General features: G+C 39.4%; 3 protein-coding genes across 7 annotated transcripts in view; 2 read left to right on the top strand and 1 right to left on the bottom strand.

The window, feature by feature from the left end:
- The window catches only part of ralgapb (Ral GTPase activating protein non-catalytic subunit beta), a 64,021-nt gene extending 51,964 nt beyond the window's left edge, over positions 1–12,057 (top strand). For all 4 annotated transcript variants that reach the window (XM_079883639.1, XM_079883637.1, XM_079883640.1 and 1 more), the window contains exons 26-30: positions 1,659–1,795; positions 5,258–5,363; positions 6,649–6,724; positions 6,797–6,945; positions 10,025–12,057. In XM_079883639.1, the coding sequence (XP_079739765.1) occupies positions 1,659–1,795; positions 5,258–5,363; positions 6,649–6,724; positions 6,797–6,945; positions 10,025–10,218 (662 nt within the window). In that variant the 3' untranslated portion in view covers positions 10,219–12,057. The remainder of the gene's footprint in view (positions 1–1,658; positions 1,796–5,257; positions 5,364–6,648; positions 6,725–6,796; positions 6,946–10,024) is intronic.
- kif5ab (kinesin family member 5A, b) overlaps positions 1–20,479 on the bottom strand; it is a 581,587-nt gene that overhangs the window by 309,207 nt on the left and 251,901 nt on the right. The gene's annotated exons all lie outside the window — the stretch shown is intronic.
- kcnq2b (potassium voltage-gated channel, KQT-like subfamily, member 2b) overlaps positions 19,089–20,479 on the top strand; it is a 58,167-nt gene continuing 56,776 nt past the window's right edge. For both annotated transcript variants that reach the window (XM_079883530.1, XM_079883529.1), the window contains exon 1: positions 19,089–19,488. In XM_079883530.1, coding sequence (XP_079739656.1) covers positions 19,193–19,488 — 296 coding nt within the window. In that variant the 5' untranslated portion in view covers positions 19,089–19,192. The remainder of the gene's footprint in view (positions 19,489–20,479) is intronic.

The following is a 20,479-nucleotide window of genomic DNA, read 5'->3' as shown; positions in this document are numbered from 1 at the left end:
AACACACACGTGCATTTGAGGCAAAATGTGCCGTTTCTGTCACATGCTGCAGAGGACTATTAATGGCATATTGATTTCTCCATTATTGCAACACGTTTAATGAATTAATAGTGATTTATTTATAGGGGTGTAACAATATATCGCAATACACAAATGCAACAATATGTATTGTGTATAGTTCACCCAAAATGAAAATTACTGTGTGGGAAAAAATTCAAGTTTTCAGAGTTTTAGTGTCAGTTCTACATTAAACTACTATATATAATGTTGAATATAATGTATAATAATGCAATGGGGGAATATTTGTGTGTCCTGCCAGATGTCTGATGTTAACCAGTAAACAGTGTCCTACATTATTTTAAATATTTAGTCAGTGAAAGAGTGCAAGAATATTCGTCTAAAATAATTCAGTGTTTTCAGCTTCAGAATCATGAATATTGTTATTCTGGTGTCTCTATTATCCTGTGCTTTGGGAATAAGTCCAAGCCTATTCATTTACACACACAGTGTAATACCAAATTTAGCATTTTAATCAAATTTTGTTAACCTTTTATCATATATGCCGTTTATCATATATGCCGTTAAAAGCTGGCGATTCAATTCAACCTTTGTTGGAATGCATCGGGGACTTTAAGAAATGGTTAGCGCTTAACTTTCTCCAACTTAATGAGGACAAAACGGAGACAATTGTTTTTGGTTCTCCAAAAATGAGTAGTAGTATTATTAAAGACCTAAGTAATTATTTTCCCTCTGTTTCCTCCCAAGTTAGGAATCTTGGAGTAATCATGGACTCAGAATTGTGTTTAACTAAACAAATAAATTCTGTGGTTAGGAATAGTTTTTATCAATTGCGGATTATTTCCAATATTAAATCTTTTTTGTCAGTGCAAGATTTGGAGAAGGTTACGCATGCTTTTATTACCTCACGCCTAGATTACTGTAACTCTTTGTATCTGGGTCTCCCTCAGTCATCTCTTGGTCGCCTCCAGTTAGTACAAAATGCAGCTGCAAGGCTGCTGACCGGGACTAAGAAATATGATCATGTCACCCCAATTTTAGCATCCCTTCATTGGCTCCCAATTCATTTTAGAATTCATTTTAAAATCTTATTGTTTGTTTTTAAAGCTCTTAATAACCAAGCTCCATCTTATCTTAAAGATCTTCTTACTCCTTTGCCACCTTCCAGATTAAGATCTGCAGACAAGGCTCTATTGTATGTTCCCCGCTCCCGTTTAAAAACTAAAGGAGATAGAGCTTTCTCAGTTGCCGCCCCCCGTTTATGGAATCAATTGCCTCTGGACATCCGCCTTGCACCTTCCATTTACATTTTTAAATCAAAATTGAAAACATACCTCTACTCTCTGGCGTTCTGATACTTAATATTCTTGTTTTTCTATTTGTTTTATCTGGTTTTATGTTACTGTGCTTTTATTTAGTCTATTTTTCTCACTATGTTCAGCACTTTGGATAGCTTTGCTATGTTGAAATGTGCTCTATAAATAAAATTTACTTACTTACTTACTTACTATATCTTGGAGTATCGCAATAATATGGTATCATGAGTTCAGTATCGTGATATGTCTTGAATCGTGACATGAGGGAATCGATACACCCCTATTTGTTTAATATGACGAATGTTGATTTCTCTCCTAACGCAGCGGAGTCATCCGAGCACAGCTTCCCGACGGCAGACTCGGACTCGCAGATGGAGCTGTTACCCAGTTTACTGAAACAGCCCAACCTCACGCTGGAGCTCTTCCCAAACCACTCCGACAACATGGGACCCGCGCAACGGGTAACTTCCCATCTCATTCTCAGAGCTGAGGCCGTTACTGGTTAAGCAGTTTAACCTGGCCAGTATATCAGGAGTTAACAAGCAATGAAGCACACGAGACAGGGCTAGCGAACGTCATCCATCTTGTTTTCTCATTCACTTCCATTCTCACACACACTACGTCATACGACACACTGCGCCCGGAGAGGAACTCTCACTCAAAGCTTCTAAATCAATTCAATTCGCATTTATTTGTATAGTGCTTTTCACAATAAATATATATATTTTTTTAATTATTAGGTCTAAGCCACCAGGAGCCTAATATAGGAAAAAATAGGGAAAAGGAAGAGCGGAAACATGCAAAAGATGAAGGCATGTTTGCAACTATCATTCATCTCGTTATAATAAAATAGGCTAATTTATCACTTATGCTATGTTGCTTGCTATGCTGTTACACATAGGGCTACAGTATTACTTTTTCTGTCTAACTAGCTTACATAATCAGTAAAATGTGAACATAATGTAACTTTTTTAATAAATGTAATATCACTCATTTTTATATTTATTTATATTTTTGGTAACACTTTATTTCGATAGTCCACTTTAGACATTCTTCTAACTATAAGTAACTTACATGTCGCTACATGTCAACTAGCCGTCATTAGAGCATTAGTAGACGGTCTGCTTAATATCTGCTAACACTTTATTTTGTTGGTCCCCCAATAGATGTTCTACTGACTATAAGTAACTTGGCAACTACAAGTCAACTTATTTTACTAACCCAAACACTAACCTATCAGTCTACTGAAGTTTACTGCAGTCTACTAATACTCTAATGACGGTTAGTTGACATGTAGTTGCAAAGTTTGGTTACATTTTATTTTAAGGTGTCCGTTACAGGTTAATTATATATTTAAGTACTGAGTAATATTAAGCAACTGCATGTGCTTACTATAGGGTTAGGATAGGATTAGGATTTGGTTGAGGGTTAGTTGCATGTAATTATGCATAATTTACTCCTATTACTATAGTAAGTACATGTAACGTGTAACAAGGACACTGTAAAATAAAGTGTTACCCAAAGTTACTTATAGTTAGTAGAATATCTAAAGTGGACTATGAAAATAAAGTGGAACCATATTTTAAAAAATTTTTATTTGCCTCAATTTGTAATCATTTTAAATATGTACATTTATATAAAATAGCAACATTTTATGTACAATCGACGTTTTTAAAAAAAAGATCTACATTCTCAATTTCATTCATGGTGAGAACATGAAACGTGTGCTTTGGTTTAGTGGATGATTGCTGCCATCTACTGGAAAACAAACACTTTTAAAATTAAAATAACATGAATTTTTAACTACAGTCACTAGATTATTCAATGGTTATCAAATTTATATTTGTTTAGATATTATTAAGTCATTATTATAACAATAAAACTGACTCTTTGTCAAAGTTTAGCATTTTTTTTGTCGTAAAGTATAATTTTTTTGCAATTGTCACAATACTACAGTCAAACCTGAACGTGTGTGTGTGTGTGTGTGTGTGTGTGTGTGTGTGTGTGTGTGTGTGTGTGTGTGTGTGTGTGTGTGTGTGTGTGTGTGTGTGTGTGTGTGTGTGTGTGTGTGTGTGTGTGTGTGTGTGTGTGTGTGTGTGTGTGTGTGTGTGTGTGTGTGTGTGTGTGTTTTCATTTGTTCTCCATCGTAGATGTGTTAAGGTGTCACTCCTTCATTTCTGTGTGTGTTCCTCATTGTAGCTGATTTTAATTTTTTGACAAATTTGACACCCGTTCATCTCTGTGGGCCAGTTTTCACCTGGTATTGAGATGCGTTTCATTCGACCGGATCACAAGTGGACAATAAACGCTCATGTGGTCGAATGCGTTCAAACAACGCCTGCTCTCCGCCTACTGACTTAATGCGTAACATTATGCGAACCGCGCTAGCCAGACGGGGTTTAAAGGGGTGGTTGATTATGATTTGACTTTTCTAACTTTAGTTAGTGTGTAATGTTGCTGTTTGAGCAGAAACAACATCTGCAAAGTTACAACGCTCAAAGTTCAAAGCAAAGGGAGATATTTGCTTTTACAGAAATCACTGTTTAAGGACTACAACAAACGGCTGGTAGAGACTACACCACATTCCTCCCGGGTTAGTGACATCACCAACCCTAAAATTTACATAAACCCCGCCCCCTCAACACGATTTATAGATTATCATGACAGAATATGCTAATCAATGACTAGAAGATAACTACACATCATCTTCATAAATTCATCAACTAATCATTCAGAAACGTCCTGTTGCTTCTGCATGTTGTCTCTTCTTCTTGAGTCTCTCCATCATCTGACTCCGGTTTGAACATAAAAGGCTAAAAGTTGTTGAAATTTTCAGTGTGTGTCTGTGTGATGTAAAAGGACATGAGCTTTTAAAGCTCCGCCCACGGTACCGGGAGCAGCAGCTCATTTGCATTTAAAGGGACAGACACAAAAACTTTGCGTTTTTGCTCACCCTCAAAAAGTGACAATTTTAACATGCTATATAAAAATATCTGTGGGGTATTTTGAGCTAGAACTTCACACACACACTCTGGGAACATCAGAGACTTATTTTACATCTTGTGAAAATACCACCCCTTTAAACTTTGTCAAGTGAAGACCCAAGTTTAGTTTGAGGGCTAAAACACACTAAGCACAATGTTCTCTCACCATTCCTAATTTCTAACACACACTCTCAGCGTTCGCCGTCGTCGTGTGGCTTTCAGAGCAGAAACCAAAGCTGCTGTTCTTCCGTCGCCTCCTTTCGTGCTCATGTGTAAACTGTGCAAGCTTATTTTGTTCATTAGATTGAAAGATCTGAAAAAACACATACATAGGCCCTCCCCTTAAAGAAATCAGGGCTGAAGTGGCTGAAAGTGGACGGAAGAGACGGATTAAAACACCATGTGGAAACGGGAACGTCTACTTGTGATCCGATCAACCAAAACGCATCTAAATATCAGGTGTAAATGTTTTTTTGGAGGCGAGTGGCCATAGAAGTTACACTGAACTCATCCTTACTAAATAAAAGTATTCATTTCTTTGTAAATCTTACTTGCCTCAAACTTCTGAATGGTAATGAATCACGGTTTCCACAAAAATCTGAAGCAGCACAACTGTTTCCAACACTGATAATAATCATAAATGTTTCTTGATCATCAAATCATCATATTAGAGTGATTTCTGAAGGATCATGTGACACTGAAGACTGGAGTAATGATGCTGAACATTCAGCTTTGATCACAGGAATAAATTACATTTAAAATATATCACATAGAAATTTTAATTGGTAATTATATTTTACAATATTACTGTTTTTACTGTATTTTAGATCAAATAAATGCAGCCTTGGTGAGCATAAGAGACTTCTTTCAAACACAAAAAAATCGTAATTATTCCAAACGTTTAAACGTTAGTGTATAATGTGTATGTCTTGTGGTCAGTCCCCTACAGTGAAGAGCAAGAAGTTGCCGTCCGGAAGAACGATCCCGCCATTAGGACCCGACACTAAAGTGCTGGTCGTGTGGGTCGAGCGATACGATGACATCGGTAACATGTTTCCCACTCCTTCATATTCATTCAAATTCCTGGATTTTAATTAGGGCTGTGAAAAGATTAATCACGATTAATCGCATCCAAAATAAAAGTTTGTGTTTACATAATATATGTGTGTGTACTTGGTATAATTATTTTGTATATATAAATACACACACATGCATGTATATATTTAAGAAATATTTGCATACATATACTGTATATATTTATATATAATTTATATTATATATAAGTATAATTTTTTTATATATAACACAGTTTTTCTTAAATATATACATGCATGTGTGTGTATTTATATATACAAATTTAATTATACACAGTACACACACATCTATATTATTTAAACACAAACTTTTATTTTGGATGCGATTAATCGCGATTAATCTTTTCACAGCCCTAATTTTAATTTAAGGTGTCAATTACATCAACAGTGATAAATAAACCTATAAATCATGTATATATGTTAAATATGTGTTATAATTGTAAACACACAAGGCACAGAGGATGTGTGTGTGGCCTGTCTATGAGAAATTAATAAATTGCTACAGTGAGTGAGTGTGTGTGCAAGCGAGTGAGTGAGTGTGCGAGTGAGGGAGTGAGCGTGTGTGCGAGTGAGTGAGTGTGTGTGCAAGCGAGTGAGTGTGTGTGTGCAAGCGAGTGAGTGAGTGTGTGTGTGCAAGCGAGTGCGTGAGTTGAGTGAGTGAGTGTGCGAGCGTATGAGTGAGTTTGGAGTGTGTGTAGAATTTTAGAAAAATTCTAAGTTGTGAATAAAACAAAGATTATTAGTTTTTCAAATTCAAAATTTGTTTCCATTTGTGAAGTTTACTTGTTATTTCTGAGTGAAAATTGTTTCGAAGTAAACCTACACCAGTTTTTTTCAATGTAGTTTTACTTTCTGTTCTTTTAAAAACAAAAAAATAAAGGTCACACTTTAAAATAAGGTTCATTAGTTAACCACTAGTTAATGTATGCACTAAACATGAACAATACATTTGGTTCAGTATTTATTAATCTTTGTTAATGTTAGTTAATAAAAATACAGTTCATGTTAGTTCACAGTGCATTAACTAATGTTAACAAACACAACCTTTGATTTTAATAATGTATTAGTATGTTGAAATGAATATTAGCTTAGATTAATAAATGCTGCAGTATTGCTCATTCATAGTTCATGTTATCTAAGGTAGTTAATTAATGTTAACTAATGAACCTTATTGTTCATATTTAAAGTGTTTCCAAAATAAAATGAAAAATGAAAACTTGTGTTCTTTTGTGTCAGAAAACTTCCCTGTGTCGGAGTTACTGGCGGAGACGAGCACCGGAGTGGAGACGGCCGTCAACAGCAGCGCTTCCAGGTAATAACCCGTTAGTGAGACTGAGTTCAGTCCCTGACATGATCTCATTCGCCCTCGCCTGGTCTCACTCAGGTCCAGCTCTTCAGAGAAGGACGTTCCCATCGTTTTCATCCATCCGCTGAAGACCGGCCTGTTTCGGATCAAACTACATGGTGCTATGGGCAAATTCAACATGGTCATTCCTCTAGTGGACAACATGGTGGTTAGCAGGAGATCACTGGGTATGTGCGAGTGTGAGTGTGTTGGTGCGAGTGAGTGAGTGAGTGAGTGAGTGAGTGAGTGAGTGAGTGAGTGAGTGAGTGAGTGAGTGAGTGAGTGAGTGAGTGAGTGAGTGAGAGGGTGTGTGTGTGTGAGACAGAGAGTGAGTTTGTGAGAGAATTTGAGTGAGTGTGGATGTGTGTAAAGGAGCAAGTGTGTGTGTGTGCGAGTGAGTGTGTGCGAGTGAGTGTGTGCGAGTGAGTGTGTGCGAGTGAGTGTGTGCGAGTGAGTGTGTGCGAGTGAGTGTGTGCGAGTGAGTGTGTGCGAGTGAGTGTGTGCGAGTGAGTGAGTGAGCGAGTGAGTGAGTGTGTGTGCGAGTGAGTGTGAGCGAGTGCGCGAGTGAGTGTGCGAGTGAGTGTGCGAGTGAGTGTGCGAGTGAGTGTGCGAGTGAGTGAGTGTGCGAGTGAGTGTGCGAGTGAGTGTGCGAGTGAGTGTGCGAGTGAGTGAGCGAGTGAGTGTGCGAGTGAGTGAGTGTGCGAGTGAGTGAGTGAACGAGTGAGTGTGCGAACGATTGAGTGTGCAAGCGATTGAGCGAGCGATTGAGCGAGCGAGTGTGCGAGCGAGTGTGCGAGTGAGTGAGTGAACGAGTGAGTGAGTGAGTGTGCAAGTGAGTGTGCGAGCGATTGAGTGTGCGAGCGATTGAGCGAGCGATTGAGTGAGTGAGTGAGTGTGCGTGCGTGCAAGCGAGCGATTGAGTGAGTGAGTGTGCGAGTGAGTGAGTGCGAGTGAGTGAGTGCGAGTGAGTGAGTGTGCGAGTGAGTGAGTGAGTGAGTGAGTGTGCGAGTGAGTGAGTGCGAGTGAGTGAGTGCGAGTGAGTGAGTGTGCGAGTGAGTGAGTGAGTGAGTGAGTGAGTGTGCGAGTGAGTGAGTGCGAGTGAGTGAGTGCGAGTGAGTGAGTGTGCGAGTGAGTGAGCGATTGAGTGAGTGAGTGTGCGAGTGAGTGAGTGCGAGTGAGTGAGTGCGAGTGAGTGAGTGTGCGAGTGAGTGTGCGAGTGAGTGAGTGAGTGAGTGAGTGTGCGAGCGAGCGATTGAGTGAGTGAGTTGAGTGAGTGAGTGTGCGAGTGAGTGTGCGAGTGAGTGAGTGTGCGAGCGATTGAGTGTGCGAGCGATTGAGTGTGCGAGCGATTGAGCGAGCGATTGAGTGAGTGAGTGAGTGAGTGAGTGAGTGAGTGAGTGAGTGAGTGAGTGAGTGAGTGCGATTGAGTGAGTGAGTGAGTGAGTGAGTGAGTGTGCGTGCAAGCGAGCGATTGAGTGAGTGAGTGTGCGAGTGAGTGAGTGCGAGTGAGTGAGTGTGCGAGTGAGTGAGTGAGTGAGTGTGCGAGTGAGTGAGTGTGCGAGTGAGTGAGTGTGCGAGTGAGTGAGTGTGCGAGTGAGTGAGTGAGTGAGTGAGTGAGTGAGTGTGCGAGCGAGCGATTGAGTGAGTTGAGTGAGTGAGCGAGTGAGTGAGCGAGTGAGTGTGCGAGTGAGTGAGTGTGCGAGTGAGTGAGTGTGCGAGTGAGTGTGCGAGTGAGTGTGCGAGTGAGTGTGCGAGTGAGTGTGCGAGTGAGTGTGTGAGTGAGTGAGTGAGTGTGAGTGAGTGAGTGAGGTGAGTGAGTGAGGTGAGTGAGTGAGCGAGTGAGTGAGCGAGTGAGTGAGCGAGTGAGTGTGCGAGTGAGTGTGCGAGTGAGTGAGTGTGCGAGTGAGTGAGTGAGGGAGCGAGCGAGCGAGTGTGCGAGTGAGCGAGTGTGTGTGCAAGCGAGTGAGTGTGCGAGTGAGTGTGTGTTTTCAAGTGAGTGAGTGTGCGAGCGATTTAGCTAGCGATTGAGTGAGTTGAGTGAGTGTGTGAGTGCGAGTGAGTGAGTGTGCGAGTGAGAGAGTGTGCGAGTGAGTGAGTGAGTGTGCGAGTGAGTGAGTGAGTGTGCGAGTGAGTGAGTGAGTGTGCGAGTGAGTGAGTGAGTGAGTGTTCGAGTGAGTGTGCGAGTGAGTGTGCGAGTGAGTGTGCGAGTGAGTGTGCGAGTGAGTGTGCGAGTGAGTGTGCGAGTGAGTGTGCGAGTGAGTGTGCGAGTGAGTGTGCGAGTGAGTGTGCGAGTGAGTGCGAGTGAGTGTGCGAGTGAGTGTGCGAGTGAGTGTGCGAGTGAGTGTGCGAGTGAGTGTGCAGGTGAGTGAGTGAGTGTGCGAGCGAGCGATTGAGTGAGTGAGTGAGGGAGCGAGCGAGCGAGTGAGTGAGTGTGTGTGCAAGCGAGTGAGTGTGCGAGTGAGTGAGTGTGTTTTCAAGCGATTGAGTGAGTTGAGTGAGTGAGTGTGCAAGCGAGCCAGCGAGCGATTGAGTGAGTGTGCGAGTGAGTGAGTGTGCGAGCGAGCGAGCGATTGAGTGAGTGAGTGTGCGAGCGATTGAGTGAGTGAGTGAGTGTGCGAGTGAGTGAGTGTGCGAGTGAGTGAGTGTGCGAGTGAGTGAGTGTGCGAGTGAGTGAGTGTGCGAGTGAGTGAGGGAGCGAGCAAGTGAGCGAGCGAATGAGTGAGTGAGCGAGTGTGTGTGCAAGCGAGTGAGTGTGCGAGTGAGTGTGTGAGCGTGCGAGTGAGTGAGTGTGTTTGCAAGTGAGTGAGTGAGTGAGTGAGTGTGTGTGTGCAAGCGAGTGAGTGTGCGAGTGATTGTGTGAGCGTGCGAGTGAGTGAGTGTGTTTGCAAGTGAGTGAGTGAGTGAGTGAGTGAGTGAGTGAGTGAGTGAGCGAGCGAGCGAGCGAGTGTGTGTGCAAGCGAGTGAGTGTGTGAGCGTGCGAGTGAGTGAGTGTGTTTGCAAGTGAGTGAGTGAGCGAGCGAGCGAGTGAGCGAGTGTGTGTGCAAGCGAGTGAGTGTGCGAGTGAGTGTGTGAGTGTGTGAGTGTGTGAGTGTGTGAGTGTGTGAGTGAGTGAGTGAGTGAGTGAGTGAGTGAGTGAGTGAGTGAGTGAGTGTGTGTGTGCAAGCGAGTGAGTGAGTGTGCGAGTGTGCGAGCGTATGAGTGAGTTTGGAGTGTGTGTGTGTGTGTGTGTGTACTCATGATTGTTTGTCATTCTCTCCCCCTCTCCAGGATTCCTGGTGCGTCAGACTGTAATAAACGCGTGTCGGAGGAAGCGTCTGGAGAGCGACTCCTACAGTCCGCCACACGTGCGGCGGAAACAGAAGATTGCAGAAATCGTGAACCGTTATCGTAACAAACAGCTTGAGCCCGAGTTTTACACCTCGCTGTTCCTGGAGGTCGGCGAGACGAGCCTCAACCCATAAACACTCTCGCAGACGGAGCTGGAGTCATTAATCTGCACTCGAGCTGCTGGTCTGGGGGAAGTACGCGTTTAATGTTGATTGGCCAAACACTTGCTCAGCTTGACCTCTACACGATCAGTGCCCACCTGACACACGACTATTGTTCCGTATCTCCACACGGACACTTTATTTCTCCTGTGAATCTCACAGAAACCTGTCAAACTTACATTTCACCCCCAAAATAAATTTGATGTATATATGCAAAATATATATTTCTATATTTTGCATAAAGAAAATAAGCCTGTTTTTTATTACAACTTTTGGGACATTCTTTTCATAACATTTGAGCTCATTTCCCCTCCAAAATTTGCATTAAATGTATTTTTTTGTTTATAATAAATTTATTTAAGAATGAATTTCATAAATAAAACTTATAAATAACAATTTTCATTGTTCTCAAATGTGATACTCATTACCGTAACACCATAAAAATACTGTAGTACAATTATTTTATTTCATTTAAATTGGCGTAATTAAAAAGCAGAACAACAAATACCACCATGATTTATAAATGCTTTAAATAGTACATTATTATTCTTTGCACATTACAGTAATGCAAGAGACTTTTTTGCATTGAGTCGATGAGAATGTCAATTAATATCAATGTAAAAAAGAAACTTAATGATCCTAAAAACAGGCTTTATTTTTCTTCAGTGATTTATTTTGTGGAGTGAAATCTGACTCGCCGAGCGGTTTCATGAGACTCAGCCGTTACTGTACTTCACAATGAATGACGTTTTATTTGATCGTGTTCATGATTTGAAGAACTGCGACAGTAAACGTCCTCACGTGAAGCCGTTTCTTCTAGAAGCACTATTGAAATGAACACTAATCTGATGTGATGCCAGTATCTTCCTCTTCCTCTTCATCATGTACAGTAGTACAGGAGCTCACCTCAGCGCTGAAAGAGTTTCAGTCTGCAGGCGATGAGGAGGGAATGCACGCCACAGAATAACAATAAAAAAGGTAATTGCGACTTTGTGTCTCATAATCCTTTTTTTTTTTTTTTTTTTTTTTCAGAATCGCGAGTTTATATCTCACAATTCTGTCAAAAAAATCTGAATTGAGGGATATAAAATCACAACTGCGAGAAAAAATCAGAGCCTTGAGATATAAAAAGGTCAGCTGACAGGTCAGACTTTGAATCAACTCAAACTCAACTCTTCATATCTTGCCATTCAGACTTTATAACTTGCAATTGCACGTTTAAATCTCGCTATTCTGACTTTTTTCTCGTAATTGTGAGTTGTAAAGTCAGAATTGTTAGATGTAAACTTGCAATTGTGAGAAAAGTCAGAATTGCAAGATATTAAAAAAGTTAACTGACAAATTTGACTTTTTTTCCTCATAATTTTGAGATTATATCTCACAATTCTGATTATTTTTCGCAATTCTGACTTTATATCACAATTCTGACTCTTTTTGTCCTCATAATTTCGACTTTCAAGTTTATATCTCACAATTCTGACTATTTTTTTCACAATTCTGAGTTTATATCTCACAATTCTGACTATTTTTTTCACAATTCTGAGTTTATATCTCACAATTCTGACTATTTTTTCCTCATAATCTCGTGCTTATATCTCAAAATTCGGACTATTTTTTCACAGTTCTGACTTTATATCACAATTCTGATACCAGAAGTCAGAGAAGTCGTAATTACTTTTTTAATCCAGTGGTGCTTTAACAGGAATGACTGAGAAACAGATTTTCGGTCACTTGTCATGTTGATGCCATGAATTGCCAAAAGCAAACAAACTACTGATTTTCACCGGACTTGTCCTCCTTATTGGCTATAGATGCGACATTACTTCGACCCATAATGCATTTCAGTCGAAAAACATTATAAGGGCTTATCATTTATTTATTTATTTCTTTTACTTTGTGTTTTTCACATATTGTGACACATTTCTTCCCACTTCCCCATTGGCCAGGTTTCATTTACTCAGCGTTTTTATCTTCAAATCAAAAGCTGAATTGAAATCAAAACCAATTTGACGTTCACCTTTAGCATTTAGATCTCCTTTCATATTGTAGAAAGCACTTTTAGATATCACATATTCCTGTTTCCATCCTCACCCGGGTTGATTTGTTTCTGTTTTGATTCTAATAATGCCTTTATATGCGGTGATGTCCTCTCGTGTCATAGAGTAATGAGGCGTCACCCAAACACAACACAGTTTTGATCTCGAGTTATTCTTAATACAAGTTCTGGAAGAGAATTACACATCTCGTTTTGCGCTCTGAAGCTCTCCTTATTAACGCCACGTTTCTTTCGTGAGGATGAACTGAAATGTCCCGCTTCCGGCGCTCCGGTCGCTCGAGGGCGTCGCTCTCTCCGTGTGTAAATATTGACGGCATGGACTTTGTATAAAGTTTGACTTTCTATGTAAATATGCGGGTGTGAAGTTCTGCTCACTCATCTTATACTATTGATTAGGGACGGCACAACGGATGAGCGATTGTTTGTATTTATGCCATCATCATTTATGTGTCCAAAAGATACATTGGATATTGAATGTAACACATGTAATGAAATAAAGATTTTAATTAAATTCTTATCATATAATGACTGTGAATGCTTTTGTGTGTGTGTGTGATATCTGAATTACTGCAACACTGATAAAAAGTGTCAAATTCAACTTTTTCAGCAACAAACTGATACATTGTATCTTGAGTTTCTTCCGGGAACGGTGTGTCAGATTTTCCGAGGTTCTCCGTTCAAAGCTCCGGTGGAGGTCGAGCTCCTCGCTCTGACACTGTAAAAGCTCAATCATGCTTTCCACTCATTAATCACTGAAGAATAATGAGAACTGCGACACGCTTCGAGAGCTTTAGCTGTGTTGCATTATCAGTGTTGATGCGGCGTGATATTCTTATTACACTGTATACAGTAGAGACTGCTGATGCGTTTTATATGATCATATATATCACAAGTGTCCTGTCTTACTGAAGGATTTTAAAAGGGAGATAAAACAGGCTTATCATTGTGGTTTGATGGAACAACTTTTGCACAATGATTTGCATCCAAACTGCCCAAAAAAAAAAATAATAATAATTCATCAAAAGGATTTAGAAACATTACATATGTTTTATAGGACATTTTGCCCAAACAAGGACTAAAAAGCATATTAAGTTACAAACTCACTCTCTCACTCATTCACACACACACACACACACACACACACACTCCAGCACATGCTGTGATCTGCTGACTCAGACACACACACACACACACACACACACACACACACACACAGTGATCTGCTGACTCACACTCTCACTGAATCAGCGCTGGATTATTGTCGTTGATCTCAAGCATTGATGTTCTTCTGTCACACACACACACTCACACACACACACACACACACACACACACACTCTCACACACACACACACACACACACACACACACACAGTGATCTGCTGACTCACACACTCACTGAATCAGCGCTGGATTATTGTCGTTGATCTCAAGCATTGATGTTCTTCTGTCACACACACACACTCACACACACACACAGTGATCTGCTGACTCACACACTCACTGAATCAGCGCTGGATTATTGTCGTTGATCTCAAGCATTGATGTTCTTCTGTCACACACACACACTCACACACACACACACACACACACACACACACACACACTCTCTCACACACACACACACACACACACACAGTGATCTGCTGACTCACACACTCACTGAATCAGCGCTGGATTATTGTCGTTGATCTCAAGCATTGATGTTCTTCACTCATACACACACAAACACTCACACACACACACACACACACACACACACACACACACACACTCTCACACACACACACACACACACATACTGTGATCTGATGACTAACACACTCACTGAATCAGCGCTGGATTATTGTTGTTGATCTCAAGCATTGATGTTCTTCAGTCACACACAAACACACTCACTCACTCACTCACTCACTCACACACACACACACGTCTGAATGTTTTAATTCGAAAACTTTCAAACATGATGCCGGAGCTTTTCTCACAACTAATACACTTTCATTTTTTAATATTAGTAAACTGCAATTAGTTAACACGAACTAACAATGAAAAAGCAACTGATTAATGATTCATCAGTTCATGTTCATTTTAACATTTACTAATACATTTTTAAAATCAAAAGTTAATAATATCATATTATTGGACCTGAGCTGACATGAACTAACAATGAAAAGTTGCATTTTTTATTAACTAATAACAAAGATTAATACATATTGTAACAAATATACTGCGCATTGTTAATTAATGTTAGTTAATGCATTAAATACATTTCGGTTACACTTTATTTTAAGGTGTCATTGTTACAGTGTAATTATATATTTAAGTACTGAGTAATATTAAGCAACTGCATGCACTTACTATAGGGTTAGGGTTTGGTTGAGGGTTAGTTGTATGTAATTATGCATAATTTACTGTTATTACTATAGTAAGTACATGTAACATATGTAACAAGGACACTATAAAATAAAGTGTTACCGAAATTTTATTTTTATTGCTGAACACAAAAGTAGATATTTAAAAAAATGTCGATATCCATACAGTTTCCTGTCGCCGCTGAGTATTTCCTTCCTGAACTGTGACAGTTGGACGTTCATCTGACACTTTTTAAATGTAACTTGTTTCAGAACATTCCGAGAACATTCAAAAGTAACGTTTGAAGAATGTTCCCTCAACGTTCACATGATCAAGAAAAAACATTTTTAGAAACTGCATTTTGAGAACATTCAGAGAAACCTTGTAAAACATACTCTTTATGTATTCTTTATGTACAACATGTGAATCCTGTTTAAAGTTCTCTATCCGCGTTCTGAATTATCTGTTTCTGGAGCTTCAGTGTCGCAGATGGAGGATCAGCTTCAGCGCTTGGAAATAGAAATGCAGACGCTTCAGTGGTGCAAGACAACAAAACACTTTCCTTTTTTTGGGTTTGTCTTTTATTTTTCTCTAGTCTTTTCAACCTTCAATCCTCTGACTGTGTAATGTGGTGTTTAAGGCTGACATTGACTGAGGTTTGACTGCTCACCTTTTAGTTCTTTACCATTTTAATCACTTTTTTTTGTGATTGTTCACCCAAATATGAAGATTCCATCATCATTTTCAAGCCCATTGACTTGTGTTGTATTTGCATGGACAAACTACAGATCCAGTGTTTTTAGATTCCTGCAGTTTTATAGGACATTTTGCCCTAAAAGATTTTAAAAGCATATTCATTTTGTGAGGTGACTATCACTTTCTATATAATATTCGATTTGTGCACACTGTAAAAAAAAAAAAGATCAATAAGCCATGACAACATGTTTTTACATTAAACATCAAAATAAGTTAAGCCATTTTACATTTTTTATGTTATATGGACTCAACTCATTTTTTTAAAGTCAGTTTAATAATTTAAGTTGAATTGACTTAAACTTCCTTTTTTTTTTACAGTGCATATTTATGCAAATTGTACATTTTAAAAGTTTGCATGGGTTATGTCATAATATTTTCTTGTTTAATGGATTAATGGATGGATGTATTATTGATCATGGGAAATCAATGGGTTATTTCTTCTCCTCCCCACGAGAGAAAGCCTCAAAATCACTAATAATTAAATATAAGATGGGAAACAAACACTCCAAAAAAAGAAAAGAAAAGCTTGATTACCAGAGGAACTGCTGCAAAACTCCATCAATAGAGTGTGTTTATCCTCTTATGGCTCTGCTTCTCATCTCTTCTGATTTGTGTTGCCATGACAACGTCTCAGCTAACAACGAGTCCCATCGGGTTGTGTGTGTTTATCATCACAGCGCTTCTCCTATGAGGACGAGCATGATGATGATAGATATATATATATATACAGCACATTTTCACTTTTGCATTGTGTCATTGTTTTTGTCAATTAGGCATGCTGTATTTGAGAAATATTATTGGCTGCATTATAAAGCCACTTGTGTGTGTGTTTGAGAGGTTATTAGACTGATATAATTCCTCAGACCCGAGTGTCGCTCTCAGATGTCGATGGACTCAGTGCTGGTTTGATCTGAGATCGATGAGATTATGACTGGAGAGATGATGTGACGTATAAAAGGTCGTGACCCTGCAGATCATCTTCAGCACAGACTGTTATTGGCCAAGTTTTATCAAGAGAATTGTGCTGGAAATCGAACCTATGATCTTGGCATTGCTAGATGGCACACACACACGCACACACACACACACACACATAATAATAATAATAATAATAATATACATAGGCCTATATATATATATATATATATATATATATATATATATATATATATATGCCCATCTATTTAGTCTGTTTGTTAATTTGTTATTTATTTAGTTAGTTCTTTAGTTAGATCATTAGTTCATTAGTTAGATCATTAGTTTGTTCGTTAATTAGTTCCTTATTAGTTAGTTAGTTAGTTAGATCATTAGTTTGTTCGTTAATTAGTTCCTTATTGGTTAGTTAGTTAGTTAGTTTTGTTTGTTTGTTCGTTAGTCGTTAGCTTTGTTCGTTAGTTTGTTAGTTAGTTAGTTAGTTAGTTAGTTAGTTAGTTAGTTAGTTAGTTAGTTAGTTGGTTCGTTTGTTTGTTTGTTCGTTCGTTAGTTAGTTAATTTGTTTGTTTGTTTGTTTGTTTGTTTGTTAGTTTGTTAGTTTATTTGTTTGTTTGTTCGTTCGTTCGTTAGTTAGTTTATTGGTTTGTCCGTTAGTTTGTTTGTTAGTTAGTTAGTTAGTTAGTTAGTTAGTTAGTTAGTTAGTTAGTTTGTTGGTTCGTTTGTTTGTTTGTTTGTTCGTTCGTTAGTTAGTTAATTTGTTTGTTTGTTTGTTTGTTTGTTTGTTTGTTTGTTTATTTGTTTGTTTGTTTGTTTGTTCGTTCGTTCGTTCGTTAGTTAGTTTATTGGTTTGTCCGTTAGTTTGTTTGTTAGTTAGTTCGTTGGTTAATTATTTGTTCGTTCATTAGTTTGTTAGTTGGTTACTTTGTTAGTTTCATTAGTCTACTTCGTAGACTTGTGTGACATCATTTTTGCCCTTCCTGTCATGCAAAGAAATTATGAACACATGCAAGAGAGAACAACAAGAGAGAAGGATGTTTGAGAAGTATTAAAGGTTTACTGTTTTTATCTGACTTTTTGTTTGTTTTTCAATGTGATTTTTGGTTAATTGTATTGAATCCAATCAGGTCCAATTTGACCCAGAATATTATGATTGTACGCAGAATTTGAACACATCAAGGTTTAAAATGCAGAATATCTCTCGCTTTACTGACTGCAACAAAAAGTTCTTCCTCAGTATTTTTATCTTGTTTTCAAGCACAAATATCTAAAGATTCGTATATCAATACGTTTTATTGGAGAAGCAAAATAACTGAAAATATTATTCTTTTCTAAAAAGAAATCATCAAATCATTAAAATAATAATAAAAACAGTCAGTGGGGTCAGAAAAATAAATGCAATTGGAAGGGAAAACTTGTTTCTTGTTTTAAGCACAAACTCTTTACTTTATCAGTAAACGACACAGTCATTCTGCATCTCAGAGAGTGTCCTGATTGAGGAGAGCTGGAAGAGCGTCATTACCCCTACTGTTGTCAGGTGTGTGATGTGTGTCGAAGGCATCTGAGATTGCTCTTGATTTGATCTGCAGGTCTCAGGAGAAACACACACACACACACACACTCAGTGTGACGAGCCTCATTCAGCCGAGTGAAAGCTTGATTCACAGGCTGGGGGTTAATAGGGTGTATTAGGCTGATCTGTTCACTCCTGACCGATTACACTGTGAGACCTCAAACACACGACTAATCTGGACACGTTGACGTGGACTTGGTCCGATTTCACCATAATTCACCCTATTAACTCTCTCAACGCAGTTATAATTCTTCCACAGAGGAAATATCTACAGATTTTAATCTGGTCTGGTTGTATTCCTAAACCTTTATGATATGTTTATTCTTGCTCAAATTAACACTTTAAAAACAAAACAAAGGGGAATATGTATGATGTTTCCTTGTTTATTCCCATTTTTGCCTGTTCCACAATACAATTCAACTGTATTTTTTTGAACGTTTGACACAAAAACAAATCATCAATTTATGATCAATCTTTGTGATAAACTCCCTCTAAAACAAGCTAAGGGCTTAGGCGGGATTAAGAGGTTAGATATTGGTAAAAATCCATCTTTTAATGTTGTTTATGTGTCTATGTGGTGTTTTTAATATGCTTTAAGACAAACCATGTGTAAATTCATAAGTCGACAGCATTGCTGAGTATTTCCTCCTTAAAACTGCAGTGAACCAAAGACAGTCTCGAATCGCTGGTGTTTCTGACGTCACAAACTACCTTGTAACCAATCAGATCAACGTGTGATCGTCAACCAGTGGATCTCTGAGCTGAGTGAGTGAGTGGAGGCGGGGCTCATTTGCATATTCATAGAACCGCGCATACTAAATGAGGCAAGGGTGTCGAGTTACATTCAAGATATTTTAAGGCATGAAGTTTATTTTTTTTTTTCCAAGGAAAAAACTTTTAAATATCTAATTTTGGTGATCAAAGATGAGTTTTAAGCGATATAATTATTGACTACAGGGGGACTTTAAGAAAAACTGAAAAGGTGCTGGTAATTTTCGGCCAGGATATTATATTCATTCATTTGACAGATATTTCCTGTGGGTGTGTGTGTGAGAGAGAGGGATAGAGAGAGAAAGAGAGAGTGTGTGTGTGTGTGCGCGCGCGTGTGTGAGTAGAAAGAGAGAGAGGAGAGACTGCAGCTCGTCTTCGCATCGCTATTGGCTTCTTGTTCCTCTCGCGCGCAGTGATGCTCGCACCTGTCCCGACCCGCAGCATCATCATCATCACTCTCATCAGCATCATCATCAGCAGCGGATCTCCATGACGACAGCGCTTCCAGCATGGTGCAGAAATCCCGCAACGGCGGCGTGTTTCCCGACGCCCCGCCGGCCGAGAAGAAGCTGAAGGTGGGCTTCGTGGGGCTGGACGCGGGCGCGACGGACTCGAGCCGAGACGGCGCGTTGCTGATCGCGGGCGCGGACGCGTCGAAGCGCGGCAGTATCTTGAGCAAACAGAGATCCAGCATCTCCGGGAAGAGGCCGCCGAAGCGCAACGCGTTCTACCGACGCCTGCAGAATTTCCTCTACAATGTTCTGGAGAGACCGCGCGGATGGGCGTTCATTTACCACGCTTACGTGTGAGTCTCTGCACCTTTAAGTGTTTTAAGTGTTTCTTCTGCTGGTGGCCATCAAAACAAAGAGCTCCTCAACCCTCTCTGTCAGTCAGCATCTCCTCACGCGCTTGGCGAGGTGTTGACACGACTGTTCTAGCTGTAGAAATGAGCATCACTGGAACAAAGCTTCTTTAATATTAATAGTTCAGTGTGGAGCCAGATCTACCCCAAAAAAAACCCTTCAATAGATTGTTTAGTATCGATTCTGAATGTGCCTTGTGGAAAAGCGCTTCATGTTTAATATGTTCTTCTATTAATAGATGATGTTACTTTCCTGCCGGTTGTTTAAAGCTTTGTTTATGTGAATATCTGCACCTTTAAGTGTTTCTTCTGCTGGTGGCCATCAAAACAAAGAGCTTCTCAACCCTCTCTGTCAGTCTGCATCTCCTCACGCGCTTGGCGAGATGTGTACACTTCATGTCTTTCATTTATTCATTCTTATTAATGGTTGCCCAAAGTGCTTCACAATAAAGAAGAACAAGCAATACATAAAGATAAAAAATACATACTAGAAACCCTTTCACGAGTGTTCTTCTCACATAGCTTTAACAGATGTGATTTTAGCCTACATTTGAGAGTAGTTCTAGATTTGGCTGATCTAATGGAGACGGGAGATCATTCAGAGTTTTGGACCCATAAACCGCTCTTGTGTTTATATGTTGTCCTGCTGATTCTCTGCTCAATGATCTGGATGTGGACAACATGTTGGACATGTAAAGGTGCCTGATTGTGAAGAGCCTTAAAAACAAGTATAAGAATCATACAGGATTGTTGTATATGTTTTGGGCATCAAATCTTCTTTAATATTAATAGTTCTGGAGCCAGATCTGCCCAACAAGCCTTCAGTGTTGATTGCGCTTCATGTTTAATGTGTTTGGCAGGATTGTTCTATTAATAGACTCTTCTTCCGGTTGTTTAAAGCTTTGTTTAGTTGAATTCATAATCACAATTTGCT

Source organism: Squalius cephalus, assembly GCF_949319135.1.
Source record: "Squalius cephalus genome assembly, chromosome: 10".
In the NCBI taxonomy this organism is placed as follows: domain Eukaryota; kingdom Metazoa; phylum Chordata; class Actinopteri; order Cypriniformes; family Leuciscidae; genus Squalius; species Squalius cephalus.
This window is presented reverse-complemented; position numbering and strand designations above follow the sequence as displayed.